Source organism: Aegilops tauschii, chromosome 1 (assembly GCF_002575655.3).
Source record: "Aegilops tauschii subsp. strangulata cultivar AL8/78 chromosome 1, Aet v6.0, whole genome shotgun sequence".
In the NCBI taxonomy this organism is placed as follows: domain Eukaryota; kingdom Viridiplantae; phylum Streptophyta; class Magnoliopsida; order Poales; family Poaceae; genus Aegilops; species Aegilops tauschii.
Genome location: NC_053035.3, coordinates 359,354,397 through 359,374,619, shown reverse-complemented (window position 1 = coordinate 359,374,619; position 20,223 = coordinate 359,354,397). Strand labels below are relative to the sequence as shown.

The following is a 20,223-nucleotide window of genomic DNA, read 5'->3' as shown; positions in this document are numbered from 1 at the left end:
ACTAACGTAAGCGCGCCGGTGATCCGGATTTCGAAATTCAAATCTTGGCTGCGCTGGACTGTGCTGCCGACGAGGGCGGATCTGTTGGATTCTCTGCCACGCGGCGCACTCGTGCTGAAATAAAAACTGTTCGTTCTTTCTAAAAAAAAAAATGGAGGCAGGAGCACGAGATCTGCCACTGGCGTTGTTGTGATTCGTGAAGTCGTGATGGCGACGACAACATCCCTGGGCATAGCTTGAGTATGTGATGTTAACTTTCAAATATATGAGTATGTCCTTAACAATTGGATTTGAGGACCCAAGGTGGTCTGCTGGTTCTCAGGATATTGCCATGGTTCCGGGAGCGCCGTCAAATTCCAAGGGGTTACCAAATCATGCTGCATATATGCAATGTTTTGAACCATACATCTGGAATTTCAGAATCCTCTATCATCATCATACCACAAAACTACCTTGCATAAGAGAATCAACTATTTCATTACAGGACGTGGATTTCACCCTCCAATTCCCATCAAACAGAAAAAACATAAACCAAACTATCACTACAAGCAAAGCACACAAAAAAAAAGTCCCATCGTCACCATCCTGGTTGCCGGTCCTATTGCATGACTCCCTTCTTTCTCACCGGCGACCATCTTGCAGGCTTGCAGCAAGCCAGCAGCAGCAGGTATTCGAAAGATAGATAATGAAAATCTGCAGTCTTGCGCAGCTGCTTTGAATTTCTCCTCCGGCGAGCTTTGCGGTGTTGACATTTTTACAACAAAAGGAGGAGGGCCAGTGAGAATCCTATTTTCCTTTCCATGCGCCAGACTATCTGGCAGAACCGCGTCATTTGTTCCACATTCTTTTCTGCTCATCAAAGCTACCCACGACTGCGGACTGCTTCTTCGCATTGAGCAGCTTCGCAAACTCGGTGTAGTAAGCATCCGCGTCGAGATGATCTAGTACCTTTACTACCTTTCCGTTCGTCCCGCGGAGGATGGTCTGACCATCGATGTTTACATGACCAGATCTAACAGTGATAGCCCTTTGGGTGATCGAGTGATTCAGATGCGATTGCTGAACCAAGAACACAGCACCAAGAAGCTCACCAAGGAACATGTCCTGCAATGGCGACAAACAAAAATAAGGGGAAGTCACAAATTTGCTGCTACAAATATACGACTTGAATATGAACTGTTCAAATGAAATAACTAAAGTGGTTTCTTTCACTATTGAATTGTGGTATATAATTGACGGGCCTTTGTGAATATATAGATGATGCTAACTGAAACTAGATAATCCAGGTAAAATCACTATGGAAGTTTTTGCCTTTTATTTGGATAATACTGTATGTATAACAACACTATCTATTGTTACTGTATGTATAACAACACTATCTAAAGTGGTTTTTTCCATTATGGCAGTTTGGATATAGAACCTGTAAAACCAACTTACGATGTGATGATATGCTTGGTTATTCTTTTGCAGTTTCTGCATTGACAGCAACAACTGGTATGCAAACGATGATTCAGGAGTCTTCTCAGCAGTACACAACGATCTTGTGACTTCTTTGAAAGAATCCACCTGGCGTTGAGCTCTCAAAGGAATGAGAGTGATGTCTAAACCGGATTCTACAACCGCCTTGGCAGCTTGAGGGTCAAGAAAGAAATTGAACTCTGAAAACTTATTTGATGGAACAGTGAACACATTGCCTCGATCTCCATTTCCGCCAGCCAAATGACTCCCGACTATAAAAATGCGCTGCTCAGACATTTGAAACTTTTTAGTCAAATAAATTTCCACTGAGCTGAAGTAATGTGTATCTCAAAAGCTTTTGGAACTAACCTCAATTACTGATTCTGCTTTTGGGTCAGATAGAATGATGTTTGCTATGTTTGTGAGAGGACCATTGGTCAGGATGGTTATCTTGTCAGTTGGTTTGAGTTCTTCTCTAATATGTTGCCAAACTTCAAAAGCCAATGGCTGCCTGAGCTCAGGGCGCGCGGTGTCCCTTGGAGCACCATATTTTACTGAATTTTCTGCTGTGTACCTGATAAAATAACATGATTAGGTACCACGTCGTCTACATTTCTGTCATACTTGACTGTGTGCCACTAGTAATCTCCAGATGTGTCTTTATGCATACATAATGATTCTGTAAAATCATATTTTTTATACGAGCCCCAAGATATCTAGATGTAATGCGTGCATTTTTAATTCATTAATTAAAACCATGCATTGGTACCTTCTAGGACTTCTGGGCAACACCCAGGCTAGTCCAAAAAGGGTGTCAGTGTCAAGAAAACCACCAGAACCATGTGGTATGGCTTTCACGTATTCACATCCAAGGTCAGGGGCGCCAAGTGCAGTGATCTTCCCAAGTCCTACTGGAATGTCATCACGGCCCATCATATGAAGAACGTCATAGATAACATCTACTGTAGCTGGGTTTGCCCAACCATTGCCACTTACCAATATCCCCTGCATATGTAAGAACATAAATGACTATTAGACTTATAGCAGGCAATATTTACTGTGTGATTTTGTAAATATTTTTGCAAGTTTATTGGAAGGGGAGATTAGCACAGATGATACTGACCCTCAGATCAATTGCTTCCATAGGTGCTTTCAGGAGGCACAAGAGAGCAAGAAAATCTCCAGGACTCATGTCCATGTCAAATATGACAGGCTTTCCTCTAATCTGATGTTCCAAATCAGGTTTGTACATAATCTCTTTGTAGTGACGAAACTGATCGGTGAAATTGAAGTGCCCAGTGTGTTCAGGGCGATTCAGGACCTGCATGTGGTGATGAAAAATATTTGACTTATAAACAGTGCAGCAAACAAGTTGACTGGAGAGAATTATGTTATGTCATTGTTCATTTCCCATCTAGATTTTCATTATTAGTACATCCCTATTGCTCCTTTTTTATTATGTATTCCCATGGTGTTGCTATGTTTCTGAACCCCTTACATCTCGACTGCAATCTTAGATTGCAGAATTAGATGTTTAATCAAATTAAAAAAATACTTTCCTACTGCTTTTGTTGAAGTTTGTTTGTGAGATTCAACAATCATAGAGTTTGTCATGTACTCCCTCCGTCCGGAAATAAGTGTCGTTCAAACGGATGTATCTAGCGCTGAAATACGTCTAGATACATCCATTTGAGTGACACTTATTTCCCGACGGGGGAAGTACATGTCTGGAACAAATGTAAGGTTTTATTTTATCAATTGTCTTAAACAATGACTTACTAGGGATGCCTCAAGAGCAAACAATTCCACTATTCACAAGTGCATAAAATAGACAGGAACGTAAGGCTCTTTCTGGATCATCATCAGTAATCACATTTTTCTATAAATGACTCAAGGTTTAACAAATGTTTTGTCAGAAAATGACATCCTTGAGAATATTCAGAACAACAGAGGATCAAATCAAAAGTAAGCATGTACTTCAGAAACAATTACCTCGAGAAAGTGGTAAAAAAACTCTCTATCAAGAGGACTTTTAACATTTCTATTAGGTTTTGCCTTCACTGCGACAAGTACAGCAACCGAGTCAGGACCTTGCACCTCTTTGGTGTATCCATCCTGGTAAAATATTTAGCCCATCATGTTATATACAACGATGAACCCAAAGTCTTCAATAATATAATGATGAAATCTTTAGATGCACACATATCTCTACTGATTTGCACTTTCTGATGTTATGTAATAAGTATATATTTCCATTCTAAACTGCAGTTACCTGGCATTTTCCTTTAGTGCTCCCTTTCAAAACACAAAATGAATCATTGAATCCTGTCTGAACATGACCACTATGTACACCACCTTTCAGTAAATCAAATTTTGGGCTTGCATGTCCATCAAAGAATGGATTTGATCCATCATGCACACCGTATGGTTCATTGGATGTAACCACAGTTATGTTCATCACTTCCATCTCAGCAAAATCATTATCGCCATTCGGTTTCTGACCATTGCGCATTATTGAGAGTGCCACACCAGACATGAAAGAATCCCACATAAAGTAACTCTGAATTAAAGCAAAAAAGAACAAGGTTAAACCAATAACACAAGTACACATGCAGATTAACATATCACCACATGTAAATGCTGGAATTTTGTCTATTTTGGGCCTAGCCCAATAGCAGTTTCAGAAATTCCTAATAAATCCTAGAGGCCCACGCAGCCCATTTGTGCAAGGCAAGAGGTGGAACTAAAGTTTAGTCCCACATTGCTAGTTTAGAGGGAGTTGGACCTCTTTATAAGGGAGGTTCTTTCCCCACTTGTATGAGCATGAGAACAAGAGGGACATCCACACACGCTCCTCCTCCGCCGCCCGCCTCGCCACGCCACGCCACGCCTCGTCACGACGCGCCGCGCCGCGCCGCGGGTTGCGGGAATGTTGTCTATTCCAATGATGGGCTTCCTCAAAATACCCTAGGTCTTCGTGAGCAAGCGAGTTGGATGCACACCCACTTAATTTCTTTTGTTGAGCTTTCATATACTTATAGCTCTAGTGCATCCGTTGCATGGCAATCCCTACTCACTCACATTGATATCTATTGATGGGCATCTCCATAGCCCGTTGATACGCCTAGTTGATGTGAGACTATCTTCTCCTTTTTTTGTCTTCTCCACAACCACCATTCTATTCCACATATAGTGCTATGTCCATGGCTCACGCTCATGTATTGCGTGAAGATTGAAAAAGTTTGAGAACGTCAAAAGTATGAAACAATTGCTTGGCTTGTCATCGGGGTTGTGCATGATTTAAATACTTTGTGTGGTGAAGATAGAGCATAGCCAGACTATATGATTTTGTAGGGATAACTTTCTTTGGCCATGTTATTTTGAGAAGACATGATTGCTTTGTTAGTATGCTTGAAGTATTATTATTTTTATGTCAATATTAAACTTTTGTCTTGAATCTTTCGGATATGAATATTCATACCACAATTAAGAAGAATTACATTGAAATTATGCCAAGTAGCACTCCGCCTCAAAAATTATGTTTTTATCATTTACCTACTCGAGGACGAGCAGGAATTAAGCTTGGGGATGCTTGATACGTCTCCAACGTATCTATAATTTTTGATTGCTCCATGCTATATTATCTACTGTTTTGGACATTATTGGGCTTTATTATTCACTTTTATATTATTTTTGGGACTAACCTATTAACCGGAGGCCCAGCCCAGAATTGTTGTTTTTTGCCTATTTCAGAGTTTCGCAGAAAAGGAATATCAAACGGAGTCCAAACGGAATGAAACCTTCGGGAACGTGATTTTTAGGAAGAATATGATCCAGGAGACTTGGACCCTACGTCAAGAAACAAAAGAGGAGGCCACGAGGTAGGGGGCGCGCCTACCCCCCAGGGCGCGCCCTCCACCCTCGTGGGCCCCTGTTGCTCCACCGACGTACTCCTACCTCCTATATATACTTACGTACCCCAAACGATCAGATACGGAGCCAAAAACCTAATTCCACCGCCACAACCTTCTGTACCCACGAGATCCCATCTTGGGGCCTGTTCCGGAGCTCCGCCGGAGGGGGCATCAATCACGGAGGGCTTCTACATCAACACCATAGCCCCTCCGATGAAGTGTGAGTAGTTTACCTCAGACCTTCGGGTCCATAGTTAGTAGCTAGATGGCTTCTTCTCTCTTTTTGGATCTCAATACAATGTTCTCCCCCTCTATCGTGGAGATCTATTCGATGTAATCTTCTTTTGCGATGTGTTTGTTGAGACCGATGAATTGTGGGTTTATGATCAAGTTTATCTATGAACAATATTTGAATCTTCTCTGAATTCTTTTATGTATGATTGGTTATCTTTGCAAGTCTCTTCGAATTATCAGTTTGGTTTGGCCTACTAGATTGATCTTTCTTGCAATGGGAGAAGTGCTTAGCTTTGGGTTCAATCTTGCGGTGTCCTTTCCCAGTGACAGTAGGGCAGCAAGGCACGTATTGTATTATTGCCATCGAGGATAACAAGATGGGTTTTTTATCATATTGCATGAATTTATCCCTCTACATCATGTCATCTTGCTTAAGGCGTTACTCTGTTTTCATGAACTTAATACTCTAGATGCATGCTGGATAGCGGTCGATGAGTGGAGTAATAGTAGTAGATGCAGGCAGGAGTCGGTGTACTTGTCTCGGACGTGATGCCTATATACATGATCATACCTAGATATTCTCATAACTATGCTCAATTCTGTCAATTGCTCAACAGTAATTCGTTCACCCACCGTAAAATACTTATGCTCTTGAGAGAAGCCACTAGTGAAACCTATGGCCCCCGGGTCTATCTTCATCATATTAATCTTCCAACACTTAGTTATTTCCTTTGCTTTTATTTTACTTTTCATCTTTATCACAAAAATACCAAAAATATTATCCTATCATATCTATCAGATCTCACTCTCGTAAGTGACCGTGAAGGGATTGACAACCCCTTATCGCATTGGTTGCAATGATTTATTTGTTTCGTGTAGGTGCGAGGGACTCGCGCGTAGCCTCCTACTGGATTGATACCTTGGTTCTCAAAAATTGAGGAAAATACTTACGCTACTTTGCTGCATCACCCTTTCCTCTTCAAGGGAAAACCAACGCAGTGCTCAAGAGGTAGCAGCCCTCTCCAACACCATATGATGCGAGTGTGTTACTTCGAAAGAATCGAAGAATTGCTAGAGATCAATTGAAATATTCTCAGATTATTGGCTCGCTTATGTACTTAGCGAGTGCTACAAGACCTGACATCTCTTTTGTTGTTAGCAAACTGAGTCGGTTTGTCTCAAAACCAGGAGATGTGCATTGGAAAGCTCTAGAGAGAGGTTTGCGTTATTTGAAAGGCACTGCGAATTATGGAATTCACTACACCGGGCACCCAAAGGTGCTTGAAGGGTATAGTGACTCAAACTGGATCTCAGATGCTGATGAGATAAAGGCCACGAGCGGTTATGCATTCACTCATGGAGGTGGCGCTGTTTCTTGGAAGTCTTGCAAGAAGACCATCTTAACGAGGTCAACAATGGAAGCAGAACTCACAGCATTAGATACAGCTACGGTCGAAGCAGATTGGCTTCGTCGGCTCTTGAATGACTTGCCGGTTGTTGAGAAACCTGTACCGGGTGTCCTTATGAACTGCGACAATCAAACTGTGATCACGAAAGTGAGCAGCTCAAAGGATAACATGAAGTCATCAAGACACGTTCAGAGAAGGTTAAAGTCTGCCAGGAAAATGAGAAACTCCGGAGTTATTGCATTGGATTATATCCAAACGTCTAAAAATCTGGCAGATCCTTTTACTAAGGGTCTATCACGTAATATGATAGATAATGCATCGAGGGAGATGGGTATGAGACCCACAATATGAGTTGTTCACAGTGGTAACCTATTCTTTGTGATCGGAGATCCCGCGAATTAGATGTGGAAGACAAGCTGTTGATCAACTGAGAGGAGAGTATCCTTACTATTAACAATACCACTCCATGAAGATGCAATACTCTCCTAAAACGGCATGGCAAGTTGATGTATATCTTAATGTGTTCTAAGTGGCTCATTTAAGCAGAGATGTTGTCCTGCAGAACATCTTTTGAAGAACACACCTATATGAGTCTGATTGTCAAACGTCGCAATCTATGAGAGTAGGGTTCCCTCTAGTAAACTCATGAAAGGTCTCGGAGTATGACGCATAAGCTCCACCCGCGGGGAAGACCCACGGTAGCCACGTATCGGTCAAGGCTTTATGTGAAGCTAGATTCGCAGAAAACTTGCAGTTCAAGGCCTAGTCCACTGTTCAAGTTGCTTACTAGTGTAGCATAGAGTTCTAGGTGGAAGTTCAACTTAACAGTCTCCACTGCAGTACCGGTATATAAAACAGTGTTTTGGAACCAAAGGCAAATTTTGTGTGCCTCTGGGATCTGGTGGGGGATTGCTGGAATTTTGTCTATTTTGGGCCTAGCCCAATAGCAGTTTCAGAAATTCCTAATAAATCCTAGAGGCCCACGCAGCCCATTTGTGCAAGGCAAGAGGTGGAACTAAAGTTTAGTCCCACATTGCTAGTTTAGAGGGAGTTGGACCTCTTTATAAGGGAGGTTCTTTCCCCACTTGTATGAGCATGAGAACAAGAGGGACATCCACGTGCGCTCCTCCTCCGCCGCCCGCCTCGCCACGCCACGCCTCGTCACGACGCGACGCGACGCGGGTTGCGGGAATGAGCCGAGCTGATGTCTAAATTTTTGCCACGCACTACGGGTATACGAAAGGTCACACGGAAACTGAAAAGATTTTTGCGAAAGTGGAGTTCGAACGCGAACGGTGCAGCCCTTCGGCTGCTGGTTGTTCGCTTCATCTCCTTGCCTCCCGTCGCTGCCCTCTCGCCTCCTTCTCTTGCGCCTATAAAAGGGAGGTCGCTCCTCCCAGAGAGGCGCACCAGAACTTCTTCCTCTCGCCACCGGTTCCAATCTCTGAGCTGCTGCTGTCTTCCTCATCCCGGCTTGCGGCGTGCACCGCGAGTCGGGACAGTAGGCCTCCGAAACCGCACCACTTTGAGTCATGTACGGGAGAAGGGTGATAAGGTTTTTGGGGAGCGCTCCGCGCGACTACTGACTTTTCCATCACGGACTCCGACGACTACTTCCCCGACGACGACTTCTTCCCCGACGTCGACAACCTCATCGACGACATGGCTGGAGAGGATGTCGACCCCAAGTCCAGTGCTTCTGCTGCTGCTGTCCCGTACGTGTTCTTCCTCTTTCTGTTAGAGACCCTGCTACAGTTCCTTGTTCTAATGTTTGCCCTAGATATGTTAGACTCTGTTTCATATATGCAACTTGTTATACTATCTGCTCTAGATGTGTTTAGTTCCAGTTCATATATGAAGATGTTGTTTACCTTCTCTTTATCAATTCGCATGACTTGTTTTATCACTGCTATACTCTCGTGCTTTATCTAGTATTTCTGATAATAAAATCATTTGGTAAATTGCTCATATTTCCAACAGTAAAAACTTACTGTGTAGAATTGGTCATCAAACCAGGTATCGCGAGCAATCTTCAAAGACTGGAAGGAGTACTGTGCCTCATAAGTGCTCTGTTGCTCCTCAAATGCCTTGAAGAAGGACTCAGTGATTGGTATCGTGTTGGTTGCATCGAGTGGCACAAGGGTGATCGGGATACCAGAATGAAAGACCTGTAATATCAGATAAAGAGGTAAGACTAATTCCATATGCACAATAATATTGTTGATTCCTCAAAAGAAGATAGCGTAGTTAAATGCTTAACACTGGGCTGCAAACAATTGGTGTGCCTCTAGGTTACCTGATACGCGCCAAAAGGGTCTCCATATATGTTGAACTCGGCATATGGATTTTTGGTGTAAGTTGTAAACATGTTGCCATGATCACCACATTGTCGTGGCACGCATGATGTGTCGTTCTTGGGGCAGCAACCAGTGGGATTTTGCGATCTCACACCCCCACCCATTATGTAAATGTGCTTCACGTTTTTCTTTAGGTGCGGGTTGCTCATGAGGAACAGCGCAAAGTTTGTATGTGTTCCGACAAGGAAGACATTCGTTGGCCCAGCAGATATGGTGTCAATCATCACTTGTTGAGTTGTTGGCTGTTGAATAGGGGAATAACTTCTATTTCCCTGATTCAAGGCCAAAAGGAAGTTAAGAAATGCACTGCCTTCGAGTACAGTCTTCCTGAAAGAATCTACAACCATGTTTTCAGATAAAAGGCATGAATGGTGGATTTCTATCTTTGTTCTGTACCTGAGGAAGAATTTCCCGTCGAACTCCATAATTCGCGTTGATGTCCAAGCGGCCACCTGATCCCTGTGGAATTGATTGTCGGTATCGACACTCCCCTATTGTTGACATTCCCTGAGGAATTGAAGTCACAAACAGTTATTTTACTGAACATGGTAAAATTGCAATATAGAATTTGGTTGTGCAGAACTTGCAAGGAGAATCAGATGGACATGGGCCATCTATTTCACCTGGTCAATTATTGGGAAATAGCCACCAACGTGAGGATAAATTCTACCATCATTGGATATACCACCCTCCCCTCCGACTCCCACCGCAATGTCATCACGGCCCATCATGTAGAGGAGATCATACAGCTGGTTTACTGCATGACCAGCATCAGTCCATGAGTTCGCGCTGATAGTTATAGCCTGTGAAAACACTAGCAAATGAAAATTTCGAACAACAGGGTCATGACTTATGACTTATGAGAATACAGGAAGAAAAGGCACAACGCGGTTCAGTTCAGTTGAGCACACAACACTAGGTATTGTCCCTCTCTCTCAATGGGAATCCCAACTATAACTACGCCTACTGCACAAACGACATTAGGAGCCCAAATCATGAGTGTTCCTAGCAGAAAAGTATCATTATAATGCGTAAGGGCACTAAAGACTACTCTCTCTCCAATCCAAAATAAGCGCCACAGTTTTCAACTAGTTTTGAACTAACTCTTGTTCAAAACTGCAACACTTTTTATGGATCGGAGGTAGTATTAGTATCAGCAAATTTGAACTAGATAAAACCCATGCGAGCATTTCATCGAGCAATTTCTGGGCGCACATGAGATGCAGGCATAACGCCATTTTTAAGGCACGCCTGCCTCTGAAGTCTGAAGCCTGATCCCTGAAGGAGTAGGGAGCAGGGGTGACACGACGCCCGTCGACCGAGCAAGCTGTCACGCAAAGGATTGGTATTGCGGTGGCCGGCTGGCCGCCACCGGCCGGAGCACACAGATTGGCATGCCGTCAAGCCGTATATGCCTCGCCGCGAGGAAGGAAAGCACGATTCCGGTGGGCTCTTAGGCGGTTGCGGACCGAAGAGCAGCGTGCAGGTGGCGCGCCTGTGTCCCCCCATTGCTGCGCGAGAGCACGACCATGGATTCACAGTTACAGACCAAGCTGCTAAGTGGAGAATCAAGGCCGAGCGTGCAGTTAGAATGCGCGCCCATTGACATCCATGTCCGCCTGCCCGGACATTGGGCTGGGCGCAGGTGTTCTCCGCCGCGCCGCCGCGTCTCCCGACTCTCCTCGTGCGCGGTAGCAGGCACTGCCGCGCTGTATCGCCGATCCGCAACCACTGATGGCCCGCCGCCATCCCTGAGACCCAGACCATGGATCTATGTCAGGGAATCGCAAAGGCCTTCTCCGAGCTCCCAGAGCTGACCGGCGCGCGAGCTCTCTGAACTGCGGCGAGGTTTCTAACGTGCCCCCCGCGACGGACGAAGGAGAGACACCCTACCTTCTCTATCGGACGGCCGAACGGGGTCCGACGAGGCCGCCTTTTTTAGCCTCGCTTTTTTTACGGTTTAGCGACTGCTTTTCGGAGAATGGTTTTCCTACCGTGCACGGGATCTCACATGCATGCATAGTGTTTTTAAGTCGGGAAACGATTGTGTTCGATGCGCCGGCCGAACGCTTCGGCCGGTCTCGTCCACACACGCAGCGCTACAACGAATCAAATCACGAGGGCCAACCATGTTATCTGTTTCCCCATCTCCGCGTCCTTCTCCTTCCCTTTCATGAGTCTTTTTTCTTTTTTCCCCACCTCCCCGGCTGCCATGGAAGGCCAACCCGGCGATCTCCTCCAACGAGCCCTCCTCTTCTTCTCCAGCGAGCACCCCCCGAGACACTGTCCTCCCCTCGTTTTCCCCTCTCTCAACTGCATCTCCTACTGCTCCATGGCGACCGGGGGCAACAACGGTAGATGTTGGAACCGTCAAGGAGAATTGCTACTAGCATGACGGCGACATTGCAACTGGCCATGGAATTTTTGCTGGAACCGACTTCTTGGCCTGCTGGAAACGGATACGCAGTGAGCTGGAACCGGCAATCACAAAAGCTACAACCGATGATTGATTTTGCTACAACCGGTGGTCGATTTTTCTACAATGGCGACGGGATGGGGGCACCGACGAGCTATTTTTGCTGGAACCGGCTGCCTTAGAAGCTGGAACCGACATAATTTTTTGCTGCAACCGGAACGGGAGTGATTCTGCGACGACGACTGATTTTGCTACAACTGGCATTACGAAGCTTCCACCTGCGTTGAGAAAAGCTTCTTCCGGCGAAGTAAAAAGCTGAAACCGGTGAATCAAGCTGCTGCGACGACGGAAATTTGCTGGAACCGGCGACATAAAAAGCTGGAACCAGAGTTGAGAAAAGCTGCAAGGGCGACAGTGACCGGCCACACACGAACGACGTGCATCGAGCTGCAATCGACGGCCGGCGATGTTGCATGTGGCGGCCGGCCATGCTGACAAACCAGTTTTGCGGCAAGGGTGGCCGGCCATGCTGGCGAACTAGTTTGTGGCAAGGGCGGATGGTGGGTGAGCTGCAGTCACCAATGTTAGAAGCATGGGGCGGCCGGGGAACGAGCGCGGTCGGCACGGGTGGCCGGCGAGCAGGAGCGGCAAAACGGCGGGCAAGGGTGGCTTGGGGTCGCCGGCGAGCGTGGGCGGCAAGGGGACGAACGCGGCGGCCAACGAGCATTGGGGGGATTTTTTTTTTGTTTCCAGATCGCGCCAGAAGGGATGAAGGAGAAGGACCCGTATCTGATGGTTGTAACAGGGCGAATCGGACTGTAGGGCAGCGACCGACCCAAATTTGGGCCGGTGCACCGGCGCCTATCATCGCCCTTTTAGGTCCCACTACTTATGACTTACTGCACCATATGGCTCTACCTAGATTCTTTCTCTTCTCATATTTTTTTAAAACCATGTATCTTTTGAATGAAAGTTTTGATTTCTGTTCTGTTAACATATTTGGGGTCTTGGTAAAGAGATCTTTTAAACAAGATCAATCATGAATATATTTCCATAATTTTTTTTAAACAAATTTTCGAACTTGATGAAACTATAGAATATAAAACCCATCAAACTACAATATTTACATGAAACAAATTTCGCAGAATAGCATAAGTTTCAGACCATGTTTTATGGAGTTTCACCATCTTTCGTATGGTTTCATCATGTTTCAAAAATCAAAATTTAAAAATTATCAAAATATATTCAAGAGTGATCTTGTTTAAAAGTCTTCGTCACCAGGAATATAAATACGCAGACGGAAGTTAAATCAGGCTTTCGGTACATAGCGTAAAATGATTCCAAACTTTGAAATCACAAGAAAAGGCATGGGTGTGTGGTGGGTTTCATGTCAGATAGTAGATGCATGGACCATGTGACCAAGTGACATGACATGATTAGATGGATGAAATACATGAGTGCATGCATCCGAATCTCCATATCTATCGAACGGCTGACCCATGCATGGGAGAATTGCTTTTCTGCTGTTTTTCATTCTCTTTCAAACCTTCCTTACCAAGAAAATTAGACCAGTGAAAAGATAATAACAAAGTGGACGATATTTGAACTATAACTTTATCATAAAAGATATAAGGTGAAAATAAGTGGAAATCCAATTCGACTTTTGGGAGCATATGCTCCTGCGAGCAAAAATTGTTATATGCAAATGTCAAAATATTTGGGGAAAAAATACATATGTTCATTGTCACATTAAAATGCTACCTGCAATTTTTTGGGTGAAAAGCTTAGGTATTTTGAACTGCGCAGAAAAAAAAAGTCAAACGGCAAATGTTACGCTTAATTTTGTTTTTTTCATCGACAAAGTACTGCTATCTCGTTTCACATAAAAATTGTCAAGCATGCATGTTACAATAATACAAACATCTACAAAAATTATCAGAATTTTTAAAATGTATTTACTACTTTTTTTGAATTTACTATTCATCCAGGTGCATATGCCCCCCCCCCCCTCCCCTCCCCAAGCCAAAACGGCTCTCCCGAAAATAAGTGAATGAAAACACCAAGTTATGTTGACAACAACGAGAGCAACATGAGGACGATTGGCTTCTTTTCCGAAGCGGGTTAGACGCCTTTCAATTAGTATCACATAACATGATGAAAATGAAATAGCATGTCTTTTAGGAGCAACAAAAGAAGGGTAAGGATGACAACCTAATCGGGTCTAGATCATGCCGACGTTGTTGCATTAAGTTGACAACATTTCAACCCAACAATGATGTTGTCATATGACTGTTGTGATTTCATTCTTTATATAAGAGCTTATCGAATATAACCGCAAAGGAGCAAGTGCAAAGTGATAAGACTTGTGGCACGCAATATGAAACCCGAAATTGACCGGGTGAGGTAAAGGGGAAATCAGGATATGAATAACATTCACGTGTACTATCTACAATACAATTGACATATAATTTTAAAATGACTAGCAAGATGCCCGTGCGTTGCACGAAACATCAAGATGCATTTATATGAGTAGTTTATCTTGTGGTAGATAAGGATGAACGAGGGAAGCCTTATCTGCAAATATGAAGAGGGGTGCAGACATTTTTTTTTTGCAGAATTGACACATTTTCCTTCCTATCCGTCAGATATAGATCGGACGGTCTATATTACGGGATGGCAGGCACACCATCATCACCAATTTTATTTTTTATAAGAGTAGAGATAATCACGTATGTGTAAGTGATTTAATAAATGAATGTATTTGTTCCAGAAATCATGGAGTAGCGGGGGCGGCAAGTGGATCCCCACTTTTCTAGTACAACGAGAGATCATGCGGCACGTGTTTGAGAATGATAAGCGCCCATAAAAGGTCATTTGCAAGAATTAAAGTGAGAGAATTTTTGAATTTCGAAACATCTAGATCAAGTAGGGGAGCGAGGTACATTGTCGCATTGGAATTGCAATTTGTTCGCCCTCTTATGCTACAATATATAAACATATAAAAATCGATAGCATAATTTTGAGTTCCAATCTCATTTCTGCCGCCATATGTTTTACGTAAGTGTTGGCCACACATGAAAAATACAAGTATACATGTCAATTTGTGTTAAGTCCCATATGTGAGTGAAATACATTGGTTTAATTATATCTTTTGAAAGGTTGGCGATCTATACGCGAGTAAGAGTGCATTTGCTTATCTATGAAATTTGTTGGTTCCACATAAACTCCAACCTTCATAAATATAATAGAAAAATACTTAAAAATAATAAAGTCTAATCAGTCATGTCCCGCTATGGCAAGCAAGAGGAAACTAATAGGGTAATGTTTGCGGCCAGTCGACCGGCTAACGACTCGGCCGGTCCGACGTGCGCCGCATGATCGTTCTCGATCGTGCGACTCACATGCACGCTGGACACGCGCTGCCTTATCCTTTTGGACGTGAAGCCTTATCCTCTGTACGCACGCGAAGCTTCCCCGCCATTCATTTCTTCGTGAGCTGAGCATCTCTCTTCTCCTCAAACCGCACCTCCGGCTAGCGGCACCACCGATGACCACCACCTCCGCGCCCCGCCCATGTGAAGCTTCTAGGCGCTTCCCAACCAATCCCGTCGGCGGCTTTCTCCGGCGAACTCATCCCTTTTCTCTCGTTACAAGCCGTGCCCAACCCACTCTCCCGCTTCGCGTGTCAGTAGAGGGGGCTGGATGCCCGAGGTGATGGAGCGACGGGCGACGGCAGCTGTGCGTGCGTGCGGTGCCGACGAGAGGCGGTGCGGGGGGTGCTGCGAGCGTGGGCAGCGAGCTCTCCGGTAACGTGTTGTTTTTTGCTGGAACGGGACTTTTTTGTTGCTGGAACCTCCTGTTCTTTTTGCTACAATCAATTTTTGTTGGATCTGATGTTTGTGGGATTTATGCTGGAACCAGACTAAATTGTTGCTGGAACCGGCTGTTTCTTTTGCTACAATCAAATTTGTTGGATTTTGATGTTTGTGGATTTTTTTGCTGGAACCAGAGTAATTTGTTGCTGGAGCCGGGTGTTTCTTTTGCTACAATCAAATTTGTTAGAGTTTATGATTTGTGGGAATTTTGCTGGAACCAAAGTAATTTGTTGCTGGAACCGGCTGTTTCTTTTGCTACAATCAAATTTGTTGGAGTTTGATGTTAGTGGAATTTTTGCTGGAACCGGGTGTTTCTTTTGCTACAATCAAATTTGTTAGATTTTGATGTTTGTGGGATTTTTGCTGGAACTGGAGTAATTTCCGGCTGTTTCTTTTGCTACAATCAAATTTGATGGAGAGTCTGTGATTTGTGGGATTTGTTTTGTTGGAAGCAGCGGTTGCAATGCTGGAACCGGCATCGGCAGGACCTGCAACTGGCCAGGGCATGTTTTGGAGCTGCATCCAGCGAGAAGGGGGTGGTATTGGCCGCCGCCGGCGGCGGCGCTGAGATGCTGGAACCAGCTTCGTCGGGGGACTGCAATGATTGTGTCCGGAGCTGGAACCGAAGGAAGCACGCAAGATGCAAGCGGGGAGGTGCTGCAAAACTCGAGTGAGCTCGGCGGCGGACGAGGACGGCCGGCGAGGATGGGGACCGGCGAAGAGGACGGCCGGCGGGGGTGGGGATAGGCGACGAGGTCAATCACCGGAGGGGAGAGGATGCGCGCACCGAGCGGGAGATGCGATTCCAGTGAGAGGAAAAAGAAGCTGCGGGGCAAACCCTTTTTTTCCACCAGATCCAATGGCCCACGTGGCTCAAATCCAACGGCCCTGACGCGACCGGCCGAACGGTTGGGCCGGTGCGCCGGCGCAGATTAGTGCCCAAACGAATATGTCCGCAAACGATGAGTCCATTCTGAATCCACTGACCAGTTCCAGCAAAGAGCATAGCAGCGCTGCATGCAGTATGAAATGTTTGGTTTTCTTTAACACAGTATAATCACAGCTGCTTATATACACGCACATACACGCATTTTTACTCTATATGAAAGCATGCACACTATCTTATTCCTATGAGTATCTTTGAGATACTGAGCCGACACAACATCTAAAATTGACAAACTCACCACAGTTCACAGGCACCACATTGTTGACGTCCTCTCTAACTGAACGAATATCACTGAAAACCTGAAATAAATTTAAGAAAATGCGAGCACCAGTTTCAAGTTTAGGATTTAAATCTTGATAGGTTTGTTCCACCACACACCACATGAAACGTAACCAGCCGAGCTACGCGCATCGCGCAGTTCGCTTTGAAGCGTCTGCTCTCTGATCGGCGCCTCTGCCCATACTGTCCACGAGGAAGGCGTGCACGCTGTCACGTTGCTAACACACAGATCAAAAAGGGGCGCGGTCAAGTTTGGTAGGCCATCCACGGCTAGCGTCCGACACCAATCCACCACACAGTGACACTGCATCCATGGCCATCATGCATGCATGTCATACTCAGGGTATGGACTTCAGGGATTTAGATGTTAGGGATTTAGGGTTCATTTGCATCGTCCTCTACATTCTCAGGGTTTGAAATAGACTTCACTTGTCTTCATTTTCTTCCGCACGTCCGGCGTGTTCAAGATGAGAAATGGCGCATGTTTTTTTGCACCGAAAGGGCGGTCGTCCGTCGATTTCCCGAGTCTAGAAAATGTGAGCGTCGTGCCTGGGCAGTGCATTTGTTCGTTCGAATTGCAAGGATAGTGGAGAACTATTATAAATTATAAATAAAATGAAAAATAGTAGAGGATAAGCGCTCAGGCATGGGCGGGAGAGGATATGGTGACGTGACACTGACACACAATCATATGCACGAAGACGATAAGAACAACAATGTTCTTTGCCCATATCTGAGCATAATAACCTGTCGGAAACTTTTTTTTCAATCACACGGGACGGTCGACGTTTGGTTAGGACTTTTTTTAGTCACAACTTATAAGTCCCAAGTCCCTAAAAAGTCCCTACTTGTTTGGTTCCTGGGACTTATAAGTCCCTATAAGATCATATTACAACTATAAGACCCTATAAGACTCTCCTTGAGAGTCTTATTTCATAAGCCCCAAATGCCCACTTTAAGTCTCTATAAGTCCCTCGTGTTTGGTTTAGATGGGACTTATAGGAACTTTTTTAAGTCCCTAAACCAATAAGTATCTGAAAACAAACACCCTCTAATGCCGCGCCGTCGCATCCATCGTCCATTTCATTCATTCGCACAAAATGCGCGCGCGAGGGAGAGAGGATCTACAAGCTCCGGAGTAGCTGCATTCTTCTTGCTCCGGCCGGGCATCTAAGACTCGCAAGTACAACGAAGAAGAATCGACCCTTCTCCCCACGTACCAAGCAATGCTATCCGCACTAGATCAAAAAAAAAAGCAATGCTATCCGCACGGGAAAAGCGTGCCCCGCTCAACTCCGGAACACAAAGCGCGCGCGTTTCGGGAAATGTTTAAAATCAACCGGCTGAAAAGAGCGTCACGTAAACCGGCTGCTCTGCTCGACACGTGTCCCTGAGAGAACGAGGCCGCCGCTTTACCCCTCGAGCTTATCTCCTTCACACGGCTGCTCCTCCACACGTTTTCTCCCTCATCTTCTTTCCTCTTCCCACCTCTTCCGTTGCATCTGAGAGGGAGAGACGCCCATGGCGACGCCAACCACCAACCGGGATGGACGACCACCACCACGACCACTAGCTGAAGTGAAGCTTCGCCGGCGCCCGTCTGGTGCTGCGGTGGAGCTTTGACGGGGCAGGCGGGCAGCGGTGTTGCGATGGAGCAGGGCCGCGCGGTGGTGGTGACGCTGCAATGAAGCTTCGCCGGCAGCCGTCGGGGTGCTACCATGGAGCACGGCTGAGGTTGCAATGAAGCTCCGGCGAGGTTGCAATGAAGCGCCACGGCGGTTCTTGGAGCTCCGGCGAGGTTGCAGTGAAGCTCCGACGAGGTTGCAGTGAAGCGCCGCGGCGGTCGTCGGGTCGCGGAGTCGCCGGTGCTGCGATGCAGCGTCGCCGGAGTTTTTGTTGTTGCTATGCATCGTCGCCGGAGTCACCGGTGTTTCTATGCAGCATCGCCGGGGTCGTCGCTGCTGCGATGCATCGTCGTCGGAGTCGCCGGTGTTTCTATGCAGCGTCGCCGGAGTCACCGGTGTTGCTATGCATCATCGTAAGATATGAGATGAGGAAGACGAGCTGGGTTTGCCACGAGCTTGTGATCGAACGGTTACGCGCGCCTAATCGGATGGCTTGGCGGGCGGCTTATCTTTCTTCAAAATCAGCCGGACGACGCCTAGCATCGGCCGCGCGTTTCTGTTCTGTTCCCCCACCGGCCACCGCTGCTCACTATTGCCGTCCAAAAAAGAAGCGCAGCCATGGGTGCACGGGCGGGATCTGTTGGATGGTCATGGACGCACGGGCGAGCCTAGCCTCGCAGGCAGGCATGCAGCGGCAGCAGCCATGGGTGCAATGGATGCAAAGCATGCAAGGAAGCGAGCAGTGGTGGTTACCTTGACGTCGAACTCGGCGCGGTCGTGCTTGAGCAGGTAGAGGATGGCGAAGAGGTCGTCGGTGTCGATGTCCGTGTCCACCAGGATCCGGTGAGGCGGCGGCCCGCCCGTGGCGAGCTGCGCCACGAGAAGGAGCAAGGGCAGCGTCCTCGCCACCGCGAACCAGCCCATCCCGAGCTGCCGGCCGGTCTTCTCCTTCCCTCATCCCCGCGTACGCTACGCTCGCACACGATGGCCGAATGAAATGGGCCTATGGTCCCTGCGTGCGTGTATACACGCAGCTGTAATAAGTAGGCGACCTGAGGAAGTGAGGAGCCTGAGGTCGTTACTCGATCGCTGTCTCCGGGTCCAGGGAGCCTTGATTGGCCATTTCGGTACGCGAGGGAACGAGCGCGCGTGCGTGTGTAAATAGTGGGAACGAGCGAGACTATGGTCTATGTTTTTTTCTGAGCAAATACTGTGGTCTGTGGGTGTGTGGCGGGGCATATGTCCAAAGTCCAAGCTCCGGTTAATGGTGGGTTGGGTTTCTTAGGGAGATTTAAATTTTGGTTCCTGTTCTCCACGCATTGAACATGGGGCTGCTCTGATCGATGATTAAAGTAGTAGCACTCGTACTGGTAGTATCACTGTGTCAGTGATGGCGGTACTAACAGAAGAAGACGTGCCATGGGTTTCCTGAAGCCGGCTTGCCAAATACGTCGGGCGGGGGAAATATTGGTTCCTAGTGGCGGATCGTTGAGCGCGCCAGGGTGGCGTGGGCTTGTTAAATATTGCTACACGTGATTTCGTGGGATTCGCTTGAGTTATACCTGGCAGGTGATCCTGCGTATCTCCAAGAAAATTGTCGGGATTAGCGTGCGACGATCCTTCCGCTTGATCCACGCAGTTTACTCCAACGGCGTGCTTTGTCCGGCAGAGAGCGAGAGCGAGAGCGCGACGATCCACCTGTCCGGCCGC

The 20,223-nt window shown here is 46.2% G+C and overlaps 1 protein-coding gene across 3 annotated transcripts; it reads right to left on the bottom strand.

Moving 5' to 3' along the window:
• Positions 1-364: 364 nt before the first annotated feature.
• On the bottom strand, positions 365-19,641 carry LOC109780077 (nucleoside hydrolase 3). 3 transcript variants are annotated; one of them, XM_040386797.3, is made up of 12 exons: positions 19,267-19,641; positions 9,996-10,175; positions 9,769-9,879; positions 9,312-9,644; positions 9,007-9,183; positions 3,731-4,018; positions 3,451-3,573; positions 2,582-2,779; positions 2,228-2,463; positions 1,828-2,032; positions 1,438-1,743; positions 365-1,104 (listed from the first exon to the last, which is right to left on the bottom strand). In XM_040386797.3, the coding sequence occupies exons 1-12, from the start codon at positions 19,435-19,437 to the stop codon at positions 829-831; spliced, it is 2,604 nt and encodes an 867-aa protein (XP_040242731.1). In that variant the 5' UTR covers positions 19,438-19,641; the 3' UTR covers positions 365-828. The 3 variants fall into 3 exon arrangements, with proteins under 3 accessions (XP_040242731.1, XP_045083532.1, XP_040242732.1); XM_045227597.2 differs by having other exon boundaries at positions 9,996-10,186; positions 19,267-19,619; XM_040386798.3 differs by having other exon boundaries at positions 9,996-10,129; positions 19,267-19,618.
• Between the last annotated feature and the right edge of the window lie 582 nt (positions 19,642-20,223).

What these genes read in the sequence shown, in the direction of transcription:
- LOC109780077 (XM_045227597.2), bottom strand. Translation starts at nt 19,471, where the DNA reads ATGAGGGAAGGAGAAGACCGGCCGGCAGCTCGGGATGGGCTGGTTCGC. An exon ending in ATTTCCCAATAATTGACCAG is followed by an intron (nt 9,880 to 9,995) that starts GTGAAATAGATG and finishes TCAATTCCTCAG; the next exon opens with GGAATGTCAACAATAGGGGA. An exon ending in AAGCAGAATCAGTAATTGAG is followed by an intron (nt 1,744 to 1,827) that starts GTTAGTTCCAAA and finishes ATGTCTGAGCAG; the next exon opens with CGCATTTTTATAGTCGGGAG.